At 39.7% G+C, this 19,772-nt stretch overlaps 1 protein-coding gene across 5 annotated transcripts in view; it reads left to right on the plus strand.

Annotated features, from left to right (window-relative positions):
* The first annotated feature begins 863 nt into the window (after positions 1-863).
* Positions 864-19,772, plus strand: part of RAP1GDS1 (Rap1 GTPase-GDP dissociation stimulator 1) — a 91,045-nt gene continuing 72,136 nt past the window's right edge. For 2 of the 5 annotated variants that reach the window (XM_053976430.1, XM_053976432.1), the window contains exon 1: positions 865-1,092. In XM_053976430.1, coding sequence (XP_053832405.1) covers positions 1,089-1,092 — 4 coding nt within the window. In that variant the 5' untranslated portion in view covers positions 865-1,088. Of the gene's footprint in view, positions 1,093-19,772 lie in introns of all 5 variants that reach the window. The other 3 variants (XM_053976434.1, XM_053976433.1, XM_053976435.1) reach the window with 3 other exon arrangements.

A 19,772-nucleotide genomic window follows, 5' to 3' on the forward strand; every position in this document is an offset into this window, starting at 1 on the left:
ACTGTGGGGGATGATTCAACTAAAACTTCTTTTTGCATCACTCATCAGAATTGTCCCTGGCCTATCCATTTCCACACAACAAGCAAACCCCTCTTATCATGCTCTGTGGTCCTACTCTATTTAACCATACTTTAGGATTTACTCAGGTAAAACCACGGATACATAACCATGAGAAGATTTGGAAAATACCACAGAAACTACTCAATTCATCTCCTTCCCCCTCAAATGTTTCCTTCTGAAAATGCTATGAGAACTGCAACAGCAAACAGTTCCTTTTTGTTCCTTACTTTACAGATACTGAACTCGAGGGCAGAAAGGAATAGGGACCACTGAACACAGACATTCGTTTTCTTGTTAAAAATGCATTCCACACAGAACTACCTCGCGCCTCTCAGTTTCGGGTGTAAAACCTGTCATGTTGGTTCAGCAAAACGTGCAGCACTTGGACATCACCTGCCGCTTTCTCCACTCATCCTTTTCCTCACACAGACCACCTCAAAAAAAAACCCATTATCCATCCAGCGTAATCCCCTCCTTCTTGGAAAACACTCCTCCTTTGAGTCCGTATCATTAAATATGAACTTTAAAACGGCGAGCGCCGTGTTTAAACCACACCACGTTCCTTGCGGGCCGAGGAACGGCGCACAGCGACGGTGATGCGGTGATGTGCGGGGTGCACCATCCCTCCATCCCCGGCAGCCGCCCTCGGGACGGCCCCACCCCAGCTCCTGTAACAAAGGAGGCCCGAGGGGCGGCAGCCGGCGCTGCGAGTGGACCCGCCCCGCCGCCGCCTCCTCCCCAGCCGGGGGCGCTGCTGCCGGCCCCGCGCCGCCTCCTCTCTCCCTGCACGGCTCCCGCCCTTCCCCGGCGGCGGCTCGGTGCGGCCGGGCGGGCGGGCTGTCGGGCGGGGTGTCTCCCGGCCGTGCCCGGATGTGCTGCCCTGACTCATAGCCCGCCGCACGCAGGCTCCGCGCCGCGCCTCACTCCCCGCACACGCCTCCCGCGCCTCCCTCCGCGCCGGCGGAGAGGCGGCGGCTGCAGGAGCAGCAGCAGCAGCAGCAGGAGGCGGAGGAGGCCGCGGCGGCACCATGGGTAAGTCGCCCCAGCCCCGCGCTGTGCAGCCCCTGCCGCCGCCCCTCTGCCCCCGGAGGCCGCCGCCCTCTCGTCTCCGGCGGGCGGGAAGAGGCGGCCGGTGCAACTTTCCCATCGGCCGCCTCCCTCGCAGCGCCGGGGAGGAGGCTCGGGGCTCTGCCGAGCCCCCCCGGTTCCCCCGGCGCTGCCGCGGCCGCTGCCCGGCCCCTGCGGCGCAAAGTTTCCGCGGCTGCCGCTGCGCTGCCTCTGCCTGCCGGCTGCGCCCAGCCCGGGGAACTCCGCACGGCACTCGCGGAGCCGGGGCTGCGTTCGGGGTTCTGAGGAAAGATCAACTCCCCGGGTGCCAAGGGGGGCTCAGAGCAAGGAGTTATGTAAGGCACCCCCAGGACGCTTTCCCAGTTACTGTTTGCGTAATGGAGATAAGTTGGGGTAGTACGTTTAGATTGTTTTATAATCTCTGCTCATTGTTTGAGGAAGGCAAGGGTCTTCGTATTTCTCCGTCTTTTAGAGCGTTAATCGTGCCTTGAAATGCAGCCATGTTACCTCTCCCTTTTTTTGTCTTAAGATTATAAATTAAGTAGTTTCACTCTGATTGACATTTGTATGGAGTGCCCAACAAATGGCATACGAGACCAGGAAGCATTTGGGTTTTCTTAACAGAGCTGCTGGTGAATTTCTCTTGCCTTCTCCACCTCATCGTCTCGCACAAAGCTACAGCTCTCCCGGTATGAAACAGCCACCATAAAACAGATTTTCCAGAAATCTGGCTGTAATGTAGATCCCAGGGATGGGTAGGAGGTGCCACGCTGAGCTGCCGAAGACCCAGCCAGTCTGCCAAACATGATGGTGGGCTCAAGGTTGCAGGTCCAGAGGGCGAGGAACTATGGTTCACAACCAGACTTAAGGAGGTGGCAGCTCCTGAACTCGGCTCGGGGATTTGACATCAGCACTTCCTGTGGCCTTAGGTATATCAGTAGTTTCTTTGCAGATCACATGCATCTTTCACTTTTAACTAGAAGTTTCCGTGGAAGGAAGCTGTTGCTGGGCCTCAGTTTTTCTGGTAGCGAAATGAGGTTAAATACTTACTTAACTCCTGTAAAGCAGTAGAAAACCTTTGGAGAATCGCTCAAACTAGAAGCTGCCAGGGTCAGACGTGAGGAATAACTGTCAGATTTCATCAGTTAGGTTAAACTCTAACAATGTCATGAAGATCTCTTTTTCATGAGGATTGAAAAGGCAAAATACCAAAATTTAGTTTGCCTATGCTTCCAGTCTCCATTCACAAAGTAAGACTATTAGTCTCATCATTCTGGTCAAAGTCTAGTTGTTTTGCCTTCCAGAAATAGTAACTTCAGGGCATCAGCTAAAAACATGCTCAGAAAAGCTGGTGCAGAATGAGCACATCACTCCTTTTTGGAGGAAACTACACTTCAGTTGCAGACACGTTTGTAAACAGCTTGAGAATCTGATACAAAATCTTGCTGCAAAAGTAAGAGTAGTTATAATTATTTTCAGGAAGATTGAAATAACTTGTCTGTAGACTCTGTCAGTACCTGGCCATAACTGCCCAGAGAGATTGCTTGTGAAAATACCAAGGAAGGGTTTTTTGGGGCTTTTTCTGTTCTTCACATATCAGGGTCTGATTCCACTGACTATAAAATCAAAGCAAACTGTAAGTAGCCGCTGCAGCAGCTCTTGTGAGCAGCAAAGATTGAAATCAGTTTCACCTTGGCTGAGAACTGTAGTGACTTTAAATGTCTAAGATCTATGTTTAAGCTTACACAGTCAATGCAGTAGATTCCCTCATTCAGGTTATTCAGCTGTCTTTTTGGTAACACGTAGCATAAAAGCTGAAAATCCTTAGAATTAAATCAAGGATGAATTTGTTCTTCCAATGGCTTTTATATCTTTCCAGAAATCATGCTCAACAAACAAGTGTTTGTGGCAAAAAGTGCAGTGATATCTTACATTTAAGCATATAGTCTTTTCGGTATGTATGCAGGTTGGCATAGTATTAACTGGTTTCTATACTGAAGATATAACGTGGAAGCCCAAGCAGATATATTCTAGGTCAAACCAAAAGATTTCTGTAGTTAAAAATACTTGTTATGCATACAAGGATCTGCCTTTTCTTCACTGTATAGAAATAAGTCTTCTGCTACACTGTTTCCGTGTGTGTGTTCCTCTGAAGACATTACTATGGCAGTTGTTTCCTCCGGGAGGGTTGCTCTTTCCTCTCAGTAACACCCGTTCTTTCCAAAATTGTTACTTCTGTTGCTTGCATTTATAGTTTGTAAAGCCATGTGTGAGTAGAGTTTGAACAGTATTCAACTTCTGGCTTTGAGAGGTAGGTGGCCTTAAGTAGAGCTGGCAGTAGAGAACTTAGAATACTTCAGGTGACATGTGCACCACCACTACCTTATTCTGTTGTTACAAAAACATTTACAAGGCTTTTACTTTTCAGTTACTAATGTAATCCTGCAGTTTCACCATGAAGGGTCCCTTTCCTCAGTCAATTCTTTTTTTTAACCTCGAAAAACACAACTGGTAAACTCGTACAATCACACTGTATCCAAGAAAATCTTTCCATTTTAGAGCAGTGACCTGTTAATGTAAGCAGGCTGCAATTATTCCTCAGATGTAAATTAATGAAATAAAAATTAGGAACTCTGTTACAATTTAACCACTCAGCAGTAATCCATTGAGCAGAAGATTGAAAAACACCACTTATGAGAGTTTGTATGCAGATTACAAGTACAGGATACAGTTGTTTTCATGTCACTTATCACTTTGTTTGAAGTGTCAGTTACAGTCTGTAATAGTGAAAGCTCATAAAAATATTCTTCCATTTTGAGAGCCCTGCTCTTGTTAGCAGGAAATGGAAGGCAGCCTCTGCTCAGACATAGGTGTTCACTTGGGCAACAAGCTGCATAAGCAGCCTGCTAGGCTCTCTTTACAATAGCTAGCAATAAAGGCTCAGTGACAAAATATGTACGATTCCCAGTCCATAATGTAGATGGATTTATTTTAGTACTGTCCACTTAGTTATCAGAACAAAGATTTATATTACTGTTCACCTGCCAGATATACTCAATTTTCCCTCCCACTTTCCCTGAAGAATTAGCACATGCAACCAGTCTTGTGGTTGTGAAACACTAAATTGAAACTGAGCTATAGAGCAGGGTGTAACAAACCATCGCCTATCTTCAGGATGATGGTTCATGAAATAGAGGAAGCAGGAGGATGTAAAGCTTCAGGCGTGGGTGTATCCAGTATTTCTTTTGGGAAGATAGAGTAGACCAACCTGCTTATGATCAAAAAATTGTAATCAGTAGCTTCAGATGAGACAAATGAAAATTAATGGGAAAAAGTCTTCCATCTTGGACTCTTTTGCTAGTTTTCTTTCATGAAATGCAAATCTGACATCAGTTATGTCAATTGCACAAAAAGATAATTTATAATTCTTTTAAAGTTTTTGCTAAAACAATGACACTTCTAACACCCATCAGCATTTTAGTTCTAGCCAGCCAGAATACACCAGTTTAAGCCAGTATAAAGGGTTGTTAGCATTTTGGAAAAAATGAGGTTGCTTTTGGTAAAAGTCTTCTCTTTTACCCATAAACAGAGAAGAAGCCGCTTTTAGACTATATCTCTTGCTTCAGTAATGTTCCTTGAAGTGTGCTTTTAAAACAGCCAGAAAGGTTAGGTTACTTCTGACTGACCTTCCTCAATGAATAACTGTTCCTGTGATCAGGCCAGTATTTGTATTCTTCTGTTACTATGTCAGACTGAAACCAACCAATTTTGTCTTTAGCTTTAGGTTAAAGGCTTCATTGACAAGTATGTTTCCTGAGAACAGAAGAATCAGAGTTAGTTTCAGAAGTCTGTGAGGAACGTCTGGCTTTCTGTAGCATCAAACTGAAAGAGGAAAGGGCAGAAGAACAGCTGAAACCTGAAGGAAACAAAAGCTGTAATAATGGAAATGAGAAAGCTACCAAGACAAGAATAGAAGAGAACAGAAATCCCTTAAGGGAAATGCATGAAGGGAGAGAAATACTAGAACTAAAGATGGATGAATAGAACAACAGAGGACAGAAATAGGAGGAAGAAAGAAGGAGGTCTACTCTATGTTCCTCTCCACATAAAGACAATAGCTAGGAGAATGTAAATAAAATAAAAGATAATTATTACTTTATTTTTCTTTTTTTATAGTACCAATGGTATGCTGCTGACAGTGCTTGAGAAGACTCATTATAGTTCTCAATTTTTCTCAAGTAAAGCTGAATTATTTCTGGAAATTCTCAGAATTTAATTATATACAAATATGTAAAACAAAAAGAAGAGATCAGCATGAACAAGTATTTGTTCAAAAAAAAGTGAAAATAATGTCATTACTGTTTGACAGGAGAGAAGGCTATGGAGATTGTTCTGTGGCATTTGTCAAGGAGGTTGGTTGTTATCCCTTCTTAACTCTGTCACAGGATGAAGTTCGTGTTGTAGGATAACAAAGGGACATTAGACAGTGACCTAGTTACTTATGTAAGAGAAAACCCACTTTTCATTGCTGACTGGTCCACCTGGGTCTGTTCATATGCTGTGCTTGAGAAAATGAGCATTCCTGCTGTCTTGATACTATTGAAGGCATTAAATTTTAGATGCTAACTCGTTTCCAGATTAAAATAGATTAGAAACTACATCTAAGCTTCTGGAAATTAGGTGTCTTGAAATGTTAATATGTGTTCTCCAGCTAATGGAGAAGTTTTTCAAATGGCAGTGTGAATTTTAATTAGACAAAGAGCTTTTCCTACTAAAGGATTTTATAAGTAACAGCTTTCACTGCAAGGACTATCGCCCAGGGCCTCCTTTTGTTAAATATGGTATAGAAATTGTTTTCTATTTACAGATTTTATTATAATGGCAACCAAATGAAATTTGTTTTGGTAGAGTAAAATGGTAGTTAAAAGCCATGTATTTCTGAATGTTGAAGTTCCTTTTAGTGCAGAAACATAGCTGATGTGTATTAGAATTTATGTGTGCTCCAGATATGCCTAATAGAATTTGTAAACCCTCTGGAACAAGTGGCTGTGGTTCAAGGAGCCTCAAAACTATGCACAGAGCCTGGCGATGTTTGTTCAGCCTGAGAACTGCACAGCTCTAGCTTAGGGAGCTTTGAAGTTGTGCAGAAACCCTGGTGATCTCATATGGTTCTTAAGCTATAGTTCAAGTAGATTACAAAGTTGGCAGATGCCCAGAAGAATTTGTCAAATCTATAAACCAGATAACTGCTGTTGATTTTATCTCCAGGTAGAGGACAGAATTTCGTGCATGATGCTTTAGGACTTGCAAATAAGTACAGCATGCCTTAACTGTACAAATGTTAAGTGTGCACAGGCAAGGCATGTGTCTTAGAAATATCTCTGACCTGAAGCACTTTCAGATACAGCTCCACAAATTATGATAAGAATTGTCAGGGAAAAAATGTGTGTATGTCTGAAGTAGTTGAAGTTAACAGTAGGCATAAACTGACAGCATGGATGCATGTATAGAGTTGTGTTAAACTTTGCAGTTTAAAATAAATGAAATGCTTTCATGATTTCTATTTCTAGATCAGAAAAATGTATTATAAAAATTACACTTACACATTTAAAAATCAGGGGAAATAAATTTTTTTTTTAAATCACTCTTGCAAAGGAATTTTTTTTTAGTCATCTACTTCAACAGTAGGTCCCATTTCCTTCACATTTAACAGCTCTACAAACTTACTGCCTCCTAGTTGTGTATTATAGGAACATCTGAGGCATTTGTCAAAACACTGAGCTATTCACTGTGTTAGCACTAACTCAGAGAGGTTCATGGAAGTTAATCTGTGTTTGAATTCATCAGTTGGTTCCATCCACTGATACTTAGCAGCTTGATTTACAGGACACAATGATTTTAAAGACATATACAAAATTTATGTATAATTTTAATTTTTGTTGACCCTTCCTATCAGTTGACTCAGGTTTGACAAGTCTTTTCAGTATCTGATTAAATCCAGTTAATCAAGTACTTAAATTCACATGGCGAATCACAGCCTTTCTTTCAGATTTCCTGTCTATGCTCTGCAAATGTATTTGGGAGTAAGACTTGACAGAGAAATGGAGATTGAGAAGACTGAGATTGAAGGAGGAAAGCAGCTAAGTGTTATAGGATGGATGGTGTGATGAGGATTGAACAAAACCCTTTAGAAATTTGTCAGGGCTGCTAGTGAGCCTATGGGAAACAGACCTGTGCTTGGGAGACGTGGGGAGGTGACAGCTCAGCATCTCGTGGTCCACTGCCTGTACACTTATGGCCTTCATGATGTACTAGCATGGAGCATCAAGGCACAAAACCTGCAGTTGAAAATCCTGTCCTTACTGCCTTCTCTATCTTTCAGTAATTGCGTTCACCTTAGAATGCATCCGTCCAGAAAGAACACCATGTACAACAGGGTGCTCACCTTTCTCTCATCCTCTGTACATTAGAGGTCTACACTTGGAAGAGAGCTCTCATACTCAGCACTTGGCAAACTCTGTTCTACCCCTTTTGCCCTTAATTATACACAGGCTAGGAACTAAAATCATACCATATGGATTAATTCTGTGAATGAAAACTGAAAATGCTGTCAGCCTAGATCTTTTACATAAATACCAAAATCATACAACATGAATATGTGTAAGTCTTGGTAATCTTTAGGGGTGAGTGAAGTGTTTGGCTGGGGAGCTCTGCCTGTTGCTGAGGGTGCCTTGCTCTCTAGCAGCTGGGAACTCCTCTTGGGAGCATATTTAGAAATGCTTCCTGTCTTTGATGTTGGATATGACAGTTCAGTGACTTTAATTAGACAATTTTAACTTTCCTAGCCTTAAATGCAGCCTTACAAGTACATGCCACTATTTACAGGACCAGTAGCTTACCTCTCCTTGCTGAGTTCATTCCCATATCCCTTTCCTGTGGAGAAATTGCATCATGTTCACTGTCAATAGCACCCAGTACCCTGCAGGCAAAGCTTGAGTTCAGTACTGCCAAATAGCTGCTTTTGTTACATGAAGGCTTTGGAATGATTCCTTAAATCAAAATGCTGTTTTATCTTGACAGCAGGAACAAAGCATGGGAAGAGAAAAGGGTTTTAAAACCAAAGCAAGATTGTACACATCTTTCTTATCTAAATCTTCCCTGTCCACAGAATGTTTAACTTACCCCTCCTGGGCCTTTGGAGGAACTGACTGAAGTCAGTCTTCTGGGTCTGCTCTATTGATGATAGCATCTTCTGTATCTGACCACTTCCTTCAGCAGTCCTTCATGTGCACTTCGGGCACCACTGGATCACTGGTCATGGTAGAACTCTGTTGTTTAAACAACTGAGACATCCTGCCTGACCTGCCTGAGCAAGTTAGGAGGCAATGCAGTGTGTGAATGTGACCCTCAAGAGGAGTAGCAGCAGCAGTGTAAAATTATGAGGCACTTTTGTACTTACTGTTTCCTCTTTTTTCCCTTCTACCTCTTGTAACTGGGAACCACAATTTTTCCTACTTCATCTTCCTTACTTCTGTTGAATGATTTTAGGATCAGGGTGGTGTTCTGTGGGAGGAAAAAAAGGACAACCAGAACAGAAAACCAGTCTGTGAACACATTTGTTGTAAAAATGTCTGGTACAATCAAATTAATTTAGAAATCCACTAATACACTTTATACAAATACAAATTTGCTGTCATCCTACAAAGCTTGTCAGCCTTTCTTACCCATTTCTCTGCAAAGCTCGGGGAGAACATATAGACATGCTGGCTCCTGCCATATGGAATTACAGGAAAAGCAGGGAAGCACTGGTGATTGAGAGAAATAGGAGGAATGTGTATGTAAGGAGATGCTGTCAGGAATTAAGCAGGTTTGGGGGGGCAGGAGGGTTGGCTTTTTTTTAAGCTTTTGCAGTGAAAATCCCATCACCCATTTACAGCAAGATAGTACCTCAGTTGAATCAAAGATAGTAATCAATTTATGTGCAGTAGTACCCAAAATACAGTGTACACTTTCCAGGCAAAACCCGCGTATCTCTATCTGATGTTACAATGTATTTATTCAATTATTTTCTAGTTTGCCTAATACTCTTTTTTCCTCTTTGTATTATCTTTTCACAGCTTTCTTATTCCTTCAGACTTCTTTATTTTATCGCCTAGTTTTCTATATCATCTACTTCCAGTTACCTATTCTTTTCCATCTTCCCTTCCATCTCACATTCTCTCCTCATCAGGTTCTTTCTTTATTAGTTGAAGACATGACAGCTTCTTTTACCATATACCCTTTACACCATCATGGTTAGGGAAAGAATTGAAAAACTGATGCTCAGCTTTGTAATTTCAAGAGTTTTGAAGTGTTTTGTGTTGTTTTTTTTTTTTAACTTCTTTTCTTTGGTTAAATATCAAGTTATTTACAACCAGCTTAAAATCATGCTTCAGTTCTGCCTAATGTACAATAGGTACATTATATAAAAGAATGCATCTTGTAGGAAAGAAATTGTACAAAATTGAGCCCTATTTGTGTAAATGATATTTATACAGCATTCTTGTACCCCCACAAAGCCCACACTGAGCACCACTGAAGTCATTGGGTTCCTGCTTTATTCACTTGGCTGTGCTACAGCTTCAACTGTCCTGTTTTGGTGAAAGTATGTAAAATGGCATGGGTCACTCCACCCTTTCATGGCATAGTAATACTGGCTCCCCAGTTGATGCAGTTGGGGGAGGAATGCAGACATTGGACTGATTTTGATCATCAGAAGCACTTTTTTCTAGGAACTTTTCTGTTCCTAGAAATGGTGCTATACTAATACATAGCCTCTGAAGGAACTTGCTAAATGAAGAAAGAGCTATATTTTATGATAGAGAAAACTATTTGGTAAACTTGATTTTTTGTTTCAAATTTATGGAATTATGTAGTTTATATAATTTGTTATATCAAATAAGAAACCAATTTAACTGGAGATCATAATGTTAGAACATCCTCCTGTAAAAGGAACAGTAAGCACAGTGCCATAAGCTATTAATTTACATACAGTGACCTTTGTTCTATCTTGTAGCAGCATGGAGAAAATACTGTGCTTTCAGAATGAAATTCACTTTGTAGCTATTAGGTGATTGCTTTTGATGTTTTCTGATATTGTCAGAAAATGTTAGGAATTTTTCTTTGCAAGACTTTTACACGTTATGCTTCTAATCACACACACATTAGTCTGGACTAATCTGAAGGCGAGAACAGTGGAAACAAACAAAAAGCAATTCAGTAGATTTCTTTGGAATGCAGCTTCATCCCAGACATGATCTGAAGTGTCTGCTTATCTTTATGGAGGTCATAACATCTCCCTTTACAAGGTATCACAGTTCTTTTTTCTGCTGTTGTGAACAAGGTAGAATTTGAGACTTCTCACGCAGTCTCTGGAAGAAACTGGTAGAGTTCTCTTGTGAGCATAAAATTTGAGTTCAGTGCAGGCACCCAGCTCAAAACAGATGGCTGGAGAGAGAAATGCCCTAGATAATGCAGCACTTCAAATAAGCAAGGAGTGGCCTGTTTTATGTTTTCTTTTTTTTCTTTAAATTGATACTAAATAGGCTTTCTGATAAAAAGCAACAGCTGTGGACTACTGGATTGTTTTTAGCCTACTTTTAGCTCTTCCACTTATGAACAGTTTTCTGTACTTCAGTGATCACAACAGTGAGGTATCTCTTGGAAGTGAGCATACCTAGCAACTACTTAAACTACTTTATTTCTAAAATCAGAAGTTGTTATCAACAAAACAGCGTCTTTGGCTGTATATAAAGGACTTGCTGGATTTTTGAAAGCTGGTCAATAGGCACATTTTAAAAATTACTTAGTTTTGGCAGGTTTTTTGAAACACAAGGCTCTTCTCCTTGACCATTTTTATTTTTAAAAAAATATATAGATGATTCTATTGGTTTTTCCCATCACCAGAAGTTTATTTTTTACAATCTGAGATATGCTGAGGAGCCTGCTTCCAGATTAAGATTACACTGTCTTTGGGTGGAGATGTAAATCTGAGATCAAGGAGTAGATATCAAAATTGAAAACTCAGAAATTCTTGCAAGCCCCTGATTTTTAAATTTCTTTTAGCTCTCTGACTTATTGCAAAAGCAGCTTTATAACTAAAAGGCCTCTTCTGAGCTGGGTCACAATTTGGAATGAAAATATTTATGTTATAACAATATTTGTTTTAACACTCACTTGTCGGCATCTCAGAGAACAACCAGAGTGGGGATTTGATGTCCACTGTGGTGTTGTGTTTTTGTAAGAGATTCTGTACCACTCGGGCTTTGATCATGTAGCACGTGTTGGTGTTGGACTTTGGATAAGTTCTAACTTTCCAAGGCTCTGTTCAAGTTTAGAAACCCAGTTCCGCTTGTTTAGGTGAGCATACACTTCTGCTTTGTATCTGAGGAACTAATTTGTTCCCAGAATTCAGCATATCATCTGAATCTTTTAATTCTAGATGTTTCTTCTAATGTAATGCATTCTAGATGTTTCTTCTAATGATGCTTCATCTAATGTAATCTAAGGGTAATGCAAAACCATCAGACAATAAAAGTGTCCTTGCTTTGACATGAAAGGTCTATATGCTCAACACAGCTTATCAAGAGGCATTGAGGCATTAATTTAATAAAAGTAAAACTTATATTCAGTGCTGAGACACGACTTCTTTAACTTGAATACAGAAAACTCTATCAAATGACAGGTTTACATGTGTGTTGTAGGCTTAAGGGATGCTGTATTGCAATGCCTTAAATGACCTGGTTGCAGAGCATTTAGAAAAGGTAATCTGTTGAAACCAGCTTTGCTGCTGAAACTTCAGTGTAGTCAGATTATAGCCTCAGTTCCCCATTGCCCTGCATTATGCATAAAGGCTGCAGATTTCACTTAAGATGGTATTTGGGCCCAAATTGTAGCCTGTGTATTCTGCCTGAACATATATGACCATAGGATAATGGGTAATTAAGTGATGCATAATAAAACTATGCCCATAGTACCTTCATATTTGAGATGACTTGTCAAAGTTTCATGTTTAAATATTCATCATGGTTTACTAGAATTAATGGCTTTATGATCTAAAGGCAGAGGTTTGTTTTTTTGGGTTTTTTTTTTTGTTTGTTTGTTTGTTTGTGGTTTTTTGGGGGGTTTTTTTGGGTTTTTTTTGCAGTGACTCACATCTATGGAAGCCAGAAAAAGTTGCAGATGTTTAGTACCCTGGAGAATTTGTGGCACGGGGGAATTAGTTGTATTCTCAAATGACAAGACAGTTCAGTGTATCATGTTGTCAGATAAAGATGAGAAAATTTGACTTCTCATGTGTTAGAGAGAAAATGTAGACATGCCAGTAAAGAGTGACAAACAGTTGCTGAAAAGAGAACTCAGCTCTGTCTTAAAAAAAAAAAGTCCTCTGAAGAGGTGTCTATAAACATTAATTCATCTAAATAACCTTTTAATTGCAAGAGTGAAGTTATTGTTTAATTGTGTAAAAAGTGAAGCAGGTAAATAAATCCAAGCTTAAACTTATCCCACTCCTATCTGTTTCTTTAAAAAAGGGGAAACAAGACCAAGACAGTGGATTGTAAAAAGTTGTCTTCCTTTCTCCTCCCATTCTCGTGCAGGATTTAAAGTTAACATGTTGCAAAAGGTTGTGTTTGACCCAGATGGGGAAATAGAAATTAAGTGAAAACTAGATTTTTACCTTGAACTCTGAAATGTGAAAGCAAACAAGCAGCATAACAAATGAGAGGCAGGCCATGCAAAAGAAATACTGGTTTGATACTTGTGAAAACATTTGTTCCTAAAATGTGGTTTTCTAGTGTGGCATTGCATCATTAATAGAGATTTTAAGGTACAGCGTGTGTCACAATGACAGCTGGAGGTTAACTCAGCATTTTCAAAGGGTTATGTTCAGACCAAAACTTCTTATTCACTTCAAAATATAAAGTTTCTAGGTATTATTTCATTATATATGCATCACCTCCTAACAGTTAATACGCTGTGAGGTTCCTAACTGCTTGCTTTAATAGGAAAGTGGAGAGTTAATATACTTTTGCAGCTCTAGTAAACAGTTCTGCAGAACTAGTAAATGGTTAAAAATGGTTATTATGTTCCATTTGTGTCATGTAAACTGTCATCTCACAAATTCTGTGGGATTTTTTTAAAACCTGAATTCACATTTTTAATGCATTCTTTTTCTCTTCAAAGATATAAATAATTAATAATCTTTCCTCAATATTGAAATACTGTAACAGAAATCAAGCCTCATTCAAACTCCTTTTGTTTTGCCTTTACAACTGAAGACTGCAGTAAAAGAGAGTCCATCTTCCTTGTTTTTCAAAGTTGTGCTTAGACCATTCTGGAATAATATGAAGGATTTACCAAGTCAAGCTAATTTTACATCATAGTCACCAAGTTGCTTTTTCCTAGTAGTAAGACTTAGCTTGCATGGTATTTCACAATCACAGTCTATCTTCATATATATGGGAGTTCAAGCATTACCAAAACTGCATACACTGTTGAGTAAATATCATAGTAAATGAATCATAATAAAAATCTCATAATAAAAATAAAAATTAACATATTGTTAGCAAGTGAAATGAAATTATTTTAGATGTAAAAGGAGTACTTTTTACTTGTGTTTGAGACCTTTTCTTCATGAGCTTCAAACTGCTACCTGTATTATAGAGCAAAAGAGTACTTAACCTGTTTGGAAAGAAAAGGAAAATATTTATTAAATGAAAGTTAGATAGCAGGAATAGTCAGATGAGGAATTTTCACATCTATGCTCTGCTAATTTTTAGCAAGAACCAAGCAGTTATATTTGTGACACAACAAGACTTAGGCATACCTGCATGTCCTACTTGGAGACACTGCAGTAGAAACAGTGAAAGTGTTTTGAGATGAAATTTGAAACAGGTTCATGGAATCATAGAAGAAATACAGAACCATAATTTGGAAGGATTTTGAAGCGGTGGAACCAGGTGAACTATGACTGTGCAGCTACTGGTTGAAACCTCTAGGTTCTGTAACATTCCTTCAGGTAGTTCCAGGCTTCCCCCTTAGCCTCCTCTTTGCCAGATTACAGAGGCCCCCAAGCTCTTACACATCATGACTTGTGGGAACATGACCATTTTGATAGTTCTGCCCAGTTTGCAGTGTCCTTGATCTGGGACATAGAGACCCAGACATAGAACTGTGGGAGACACAAATCCTTGCAGGCATCAAGCAGAGCCTCAATGTGCTGGTCACGCTCCTGATGTAACCAATGTACGGTTTGCTTTGTTTACTTTGGGAACATGCTGCTGCCTCATGTTTTACTTGGCGTCCCCTGTAACCCTTTACAACAGTGTGTTCCCAGCCTGCCCTGGTGCAGAACTGGGCACTTACCCCTGTTGAACTTCAGGAGACTTCTGTTGATCCAGTCCCCAGGTTTCTGGACAGTGCCTCTGGACTCCTCTTTGACATGCCAGTTGTTTCTCCAAATTCAGTGCTGTTTGCAAAGATTACAAATGTGTATCTGCCTTTAGGCTATAGTGGTTTCAAGCAAAAACTGTGTACTCAAAACCTGCTGTTCAGCCAGTCTGAATAGGGCTGGCAGATTTATGTTTGATTTCTTGATAGTATGTAAAGCAATGATGAACCCTTCGTAACTGTGACTCCAGGAGAACGAAAGTTTATTTATTATCTATAAATTACAAAACCTATTTATTTATTTTGAATAGTTAAAGTCTCTATACTTGAAAAATTGCCTAGGAGTGTTCGTTGGTTACTAAAGTAACTGTGCCTTCTACTGACCAGAGTTACAAGTAAACACAAGTTAATGCAAGTGGATTGAGGATGGCAGATCTTTGTCTGTACACACCCAACAGACTTTATTCTGCAAAATCACACTGGGGATGAAAGATGGATTATCAGGTGTAGCCTAAATCAGATTTCAGCTCTTTCTACATTACTTATTTAGCTGATGAGAAATGCATTCAGATTGACTTGCAGCAGCAGTTAATGGGAAACCAGTGGGACCAGATCTCCCAGTCATTCTCATGAAAGCCCTGCTGAGCTCCTGCCTCGTCTACATGCTATTGATGTAATCTTTTTGGATTTTAGTACAGCTTTCAGTGCTATTTCTATGATTCTATGACATGACCATGTTCCTTTCCAGCTAAGCAGGGGAGAGCGCATGCCTTTCATTTTCTGAGGTGAAATACGATGAGCCAGAACATGTACTTACAAGCTCTCCTGAGTCCCACACTTCAGTCATATCTACACTCTGTCTGTTGTGGGCCATATCTGTGTTAATTAGAGAGGTAAAAGCTTCTACACAAATTAGGTTAATTTATCCCAACACATTGTGGTTTTACTTGTGTAATATCACTAATTGACATTTTTAGCTTGGTAAAAAAAATTTGGCAACCTGGAGGAAAAGGAAGTTTTTCCAAAATAGATTAATCTACCCTTGCAAAGTTACCTGGTAGCATCTTCCAGTTTTTATTCTTCTAGAGTGCCTATGGTGTTGATTGTAGAACAATCGAAAGTTCTGCTCAACTAGATCAGAGGATAGTTCCTTTAGACAGAGGCATTTAATACTTCTCTAGTGGGACGTAACTGGACTGTTTTGCAAGAGATCATTGCAGAAGACAAACTTCAGTCTAAAAAGGTAGTGATGATCAGATGTGTTTCCTGGGATATTTTATATTTTTTAGCACTAGTAGTTTTTAGTTCCCTCTCTCTGGGCTTTCCTGTACCCTTTTCTGTGGATGAGTCTAGCTCTGGTTAAATATGACAGTGCTGACACAGAGTGGAGGAGTACTTAGTCTGAGAAGGTCTGATACCTAGATAAAATAATAGAAGGAGATAAGTGTGTCCTTGTGCTGGCTTTAAAACAGATTTGAAATTATCAGCAGTAACCAAGCTACTATTCATTGTGCCCAGCTGCTTGGTTCAAAGGGACTTGAGGAAGGAGAAAGACTTTTTATATCTTGTTCTTATAGCTGAATTATCAATTTTCCTGATAAATGCTGCTTTAAGGATCAATTGCTTACTGTAGTAATTAATAACATTCAATAACATTCCGTATGATGTTTTTATGTGTTAATAAAATGAAGAGGAAGAATATTTCACCTGCTAATGTTCTTTTAAATTTTTATTCTTATATGCAGCTTCCGGGACTGAATAGGATATGGCCAGCAACAAAGCGACTTTGCTCTGTGCCTGCTGATACAGAAACATCCTTTTCTTTTATTAATTTCATTAAAATATCAGCATATCTACAGTAGTTAAAACTGACAACAGCTTTTGGTTTGTGCATAATCCACACATTTACTCCATGAAATGTCTCTAAGCTTTACCCCATAAAGTGTGACAACTTCTGAACTATTATTTTCTCTACTTCCCCTTTCTTCCACTTTCAGAGGAATTATAATAGTGAACAAAAAGATGCAGGAGAAAGGAAACAACCACAAAACTTACTAGGAGAGAGATTCTTTTCTCAGCTGTGGTCCCTTTGTGGCTGGCATCTGTGGGAGTTATATATGCTGAATGAGAGGAATTTCTCTCTAAACAGAGGGTATAGAAAGGACTGTGCTGTTCCTTAATGTTGGTGCAAGATGCAAGTGGAGGATGGCCTGGGGCACATTGGTAAAGTTTTTCAGACTTCTGACAGACCATTGCAAAGATTTTTAGTGCCTCTTGACTATTTACCAGTCCATAAATAAGGGCACTCAGTTATGCCAAAGGCTGCAACATCCTTATTACATCCTTGTTAAGCTGGTCAGGAATTGCCTCAAAAATCATGCTGGGTTTTGACTTCTGTTGTTTGTGTCTTCCTTCTGAAGTATCACTGCTTCTTTCCTTCTTATTGGCAAAAGGACTGGCAGCTGATCAGTAGCTCAGTCCTCCTAAGAGTCTGTATAAAATAAATACCATGAATATCCTGGAATACTGCAGTGGTAGTTTCTCTATAGATGCCTGGTTAGGGGCAGACTGCATTTTGCATATGCTGTGAATTTTAGGTGCTGATTTCCAATGTGGCATTCAGAAACCTGAGCCAAGAGTTCTGGTAAATAAAAAGTGCTTGGAGAGTCCAGAGTAGGATGAACTTCCAAGCTCAGCAGGAAATCACCCTTAATTAATATGCATGCCATTTTCTGATCAGCATGATTTCTGCCTTATGCCCAGGGCTTGAAAATATTTCTTAGAGCTGGATGCCTGCATGTTTTCTGAGGAAGTTTGAAACCTTCTTCTTTTCAAATGTGAATGGAGGAAGAGGCACAAGTGGGTTACCAACTTTGCCTTCCTTGGGACAGGCACATCTTTATGGAGGAAAGGGCTCCAAAAGTCAAAGCTTTTCCTCTGCCTGAAATTTGAAGCTGTACCCTCAAACCAATCAGGATATAAGACATAATAATGATATGTGTTCACAGTGTGTTTGATAAGGCATATTTTTTAAAGGTGAAGGGTTTTAGTTCCAGCACTTTTCCCTGTGACTACTCATTTGTTTTATGCAATGACTGTTTAATATAGAATTATAGAATTGGTTGGGTTGGAAGGAACATCAAAGGTCATATAGTCCCAAGCCCTCTGCCATGGGCAGGGGACACTTTTCACTAGAACAGGTTGCTCAAGCCCCATCCAATATAAAATATGTCTCAACAGAAGAAGTGAGAGGTATTTCAGTCCTCACATGAAAAATACAAAAATCTGATTTGAGTATGTTTTGGAGAAATTTGCTTTAAATCCTTTCAGGTAGAGGATAGCATTTGGTTTCTTTTCATGTTCACACTAATGTGCAAAAGGCACTTTCAGATTGTTGCCATGTGCATGATATTATTTCTCCCAAGAATTCCTCTATTGTCTGTGTTGACAAGGACACATTGGAAGCAGGACCTAGAAGAGCCTTACCCTCAGAGACACCAATAAAAGTAATATGTGTATTTAGTTAAAAAGCTGCCTGAGAGAACTAAGAGAGTTCTGGATTTGGGCTTAAGCTATATGCATGTGGAACTTAAAAGGAAAAAAAGGTAGTATTTCTCCAGAATCTGGTGCCTGATGAAAGAGTCCATGGGAGGTAGGCTTCCTAAAGTCATCTCTGCATATAAACTTGATTTTTTTTTCCTCCCCTGTGATTTAAGGATCAGTCAAGATCTTCATGGTTATCAAAAGGATAAATGTCTCTGAGAGTACAGTGGGCATTCTTGATTTGGAGACATAGCATGTGCAACTGTATCGAGTTGACACAGATCCTTGCATTCCTTGTGAAATGTATCCCAAGGACATGTTTGTACTTCCCATCTGCCCTTCATTCTTGAGACCTGCAGATTGTGTGCAGAACCTGACCCCTTTCAGTTTTTGTCAATGTGACTCTTTACCTACTCTGAGAGATGGTTATTAAGCAGAGAAAGCAAAGCACTCCTCCACTTTGCACTCAGTCAGATCCTGCTTGTGGGGGACGCAAATGACTTGCAATTTAATCTAGTGAGTGGCATTTTGCAGAAATTTTTTGTCTTTAAAAGGTACATTTCTTTTTGGAAAGAAAAGAAATCTTGCTTGCCTTTTTTATTGAGCTTCCTGTAAATATGTATCTCTTGGGAGCATTTCATTTGTTTTTGGGATGTTGCCCAAACACAGTTGATTGAATAGGGGATTAATAGTTTAATTAAGAGTCCTGAGATTTAAGACAGAAAGTAGCCCTCTCTTTTGGAGATTTTCCCCCCTGATGTGTGCTGTCAGATTTTCTCTCTCCAAAACCATATTTTCAGTGCATACCTATTGCATCATCTCACTCATTCAAATGCTCATCACAGTTTTTTGAAGCAATACTTGAGGACTGTAACATTTGGATTGTGATTTACCCAGCTGTGCCCATGTACTGTAACGTGCTGCATCAGAACATCAGTATCATGTTTACTGCATTGCCACTCTTCTATGAATTTTACTAAATAAAGCTCTTAAAGGCTGGCCAGAGGTTAATGATCACTTGTAACTACAGCAGACATGCAGAATACTAGTGGGTTTTGTGACAATTTTTTTTTTTAAATAGGGTTATACTGAATACTGAATACTGAAATTTAAATAGTTTGTGCACCATTTAAATTTTGCCATCTGATTCTGCAGTTTTGTGTCAGTCTTACATGAAGACTCAGTTGAATCCTTTTCCTTTAGAGAGGATCTGAGCTGATCCCATCACTGCAGTGTTTTTATTGATGCTCTACATCCTATGAATTCCTAGGTGAAAATAAAGAACTGCATTAATAGGCAGCTATTTATCACTAGATGGATTAACCACAGTTGTCTGCTAATCTTAATAATACCAGGTTTAAAGCCATACATGATATCTATAAAAGCAAGCTAAGAACTCTAGAGAACATTTTGGCCCTAAAAGCTTATAGACGAATGATGCTGACAACGTAGCCTTCAATTTGTGATATGTGGGCACCACAATCTGCCTACAAAGTGCATATTGTTGATTTTGGGCCATTTTAGTAATTTTCACTAAACTGCTAAATTGGAAGATTAGTGGCATTTCACCAGCCAAGAAGCAGGGATTTCCAAAACGGACTTAATTTCCTCTGTATCCTTCACTGACATTAGAGAATACTAAAAGCCTTTTGCTCCAAGGCATGAGAAGTCTG

Source organism: Vidua macroura, chromosome 4 (genome assembly GCF_024509145.1).
Source record: "Vidua macroura isolate BioBank_ID:100142 chromosome 4, ASM2450914v1, whole genome shotgun sequence".
Classification (NCBI taxonomy): Eukaryota; Metazoa; Chordata; class Aves; order Passeriformes; family Viduidae; genus Vidua; species Vidua macroura.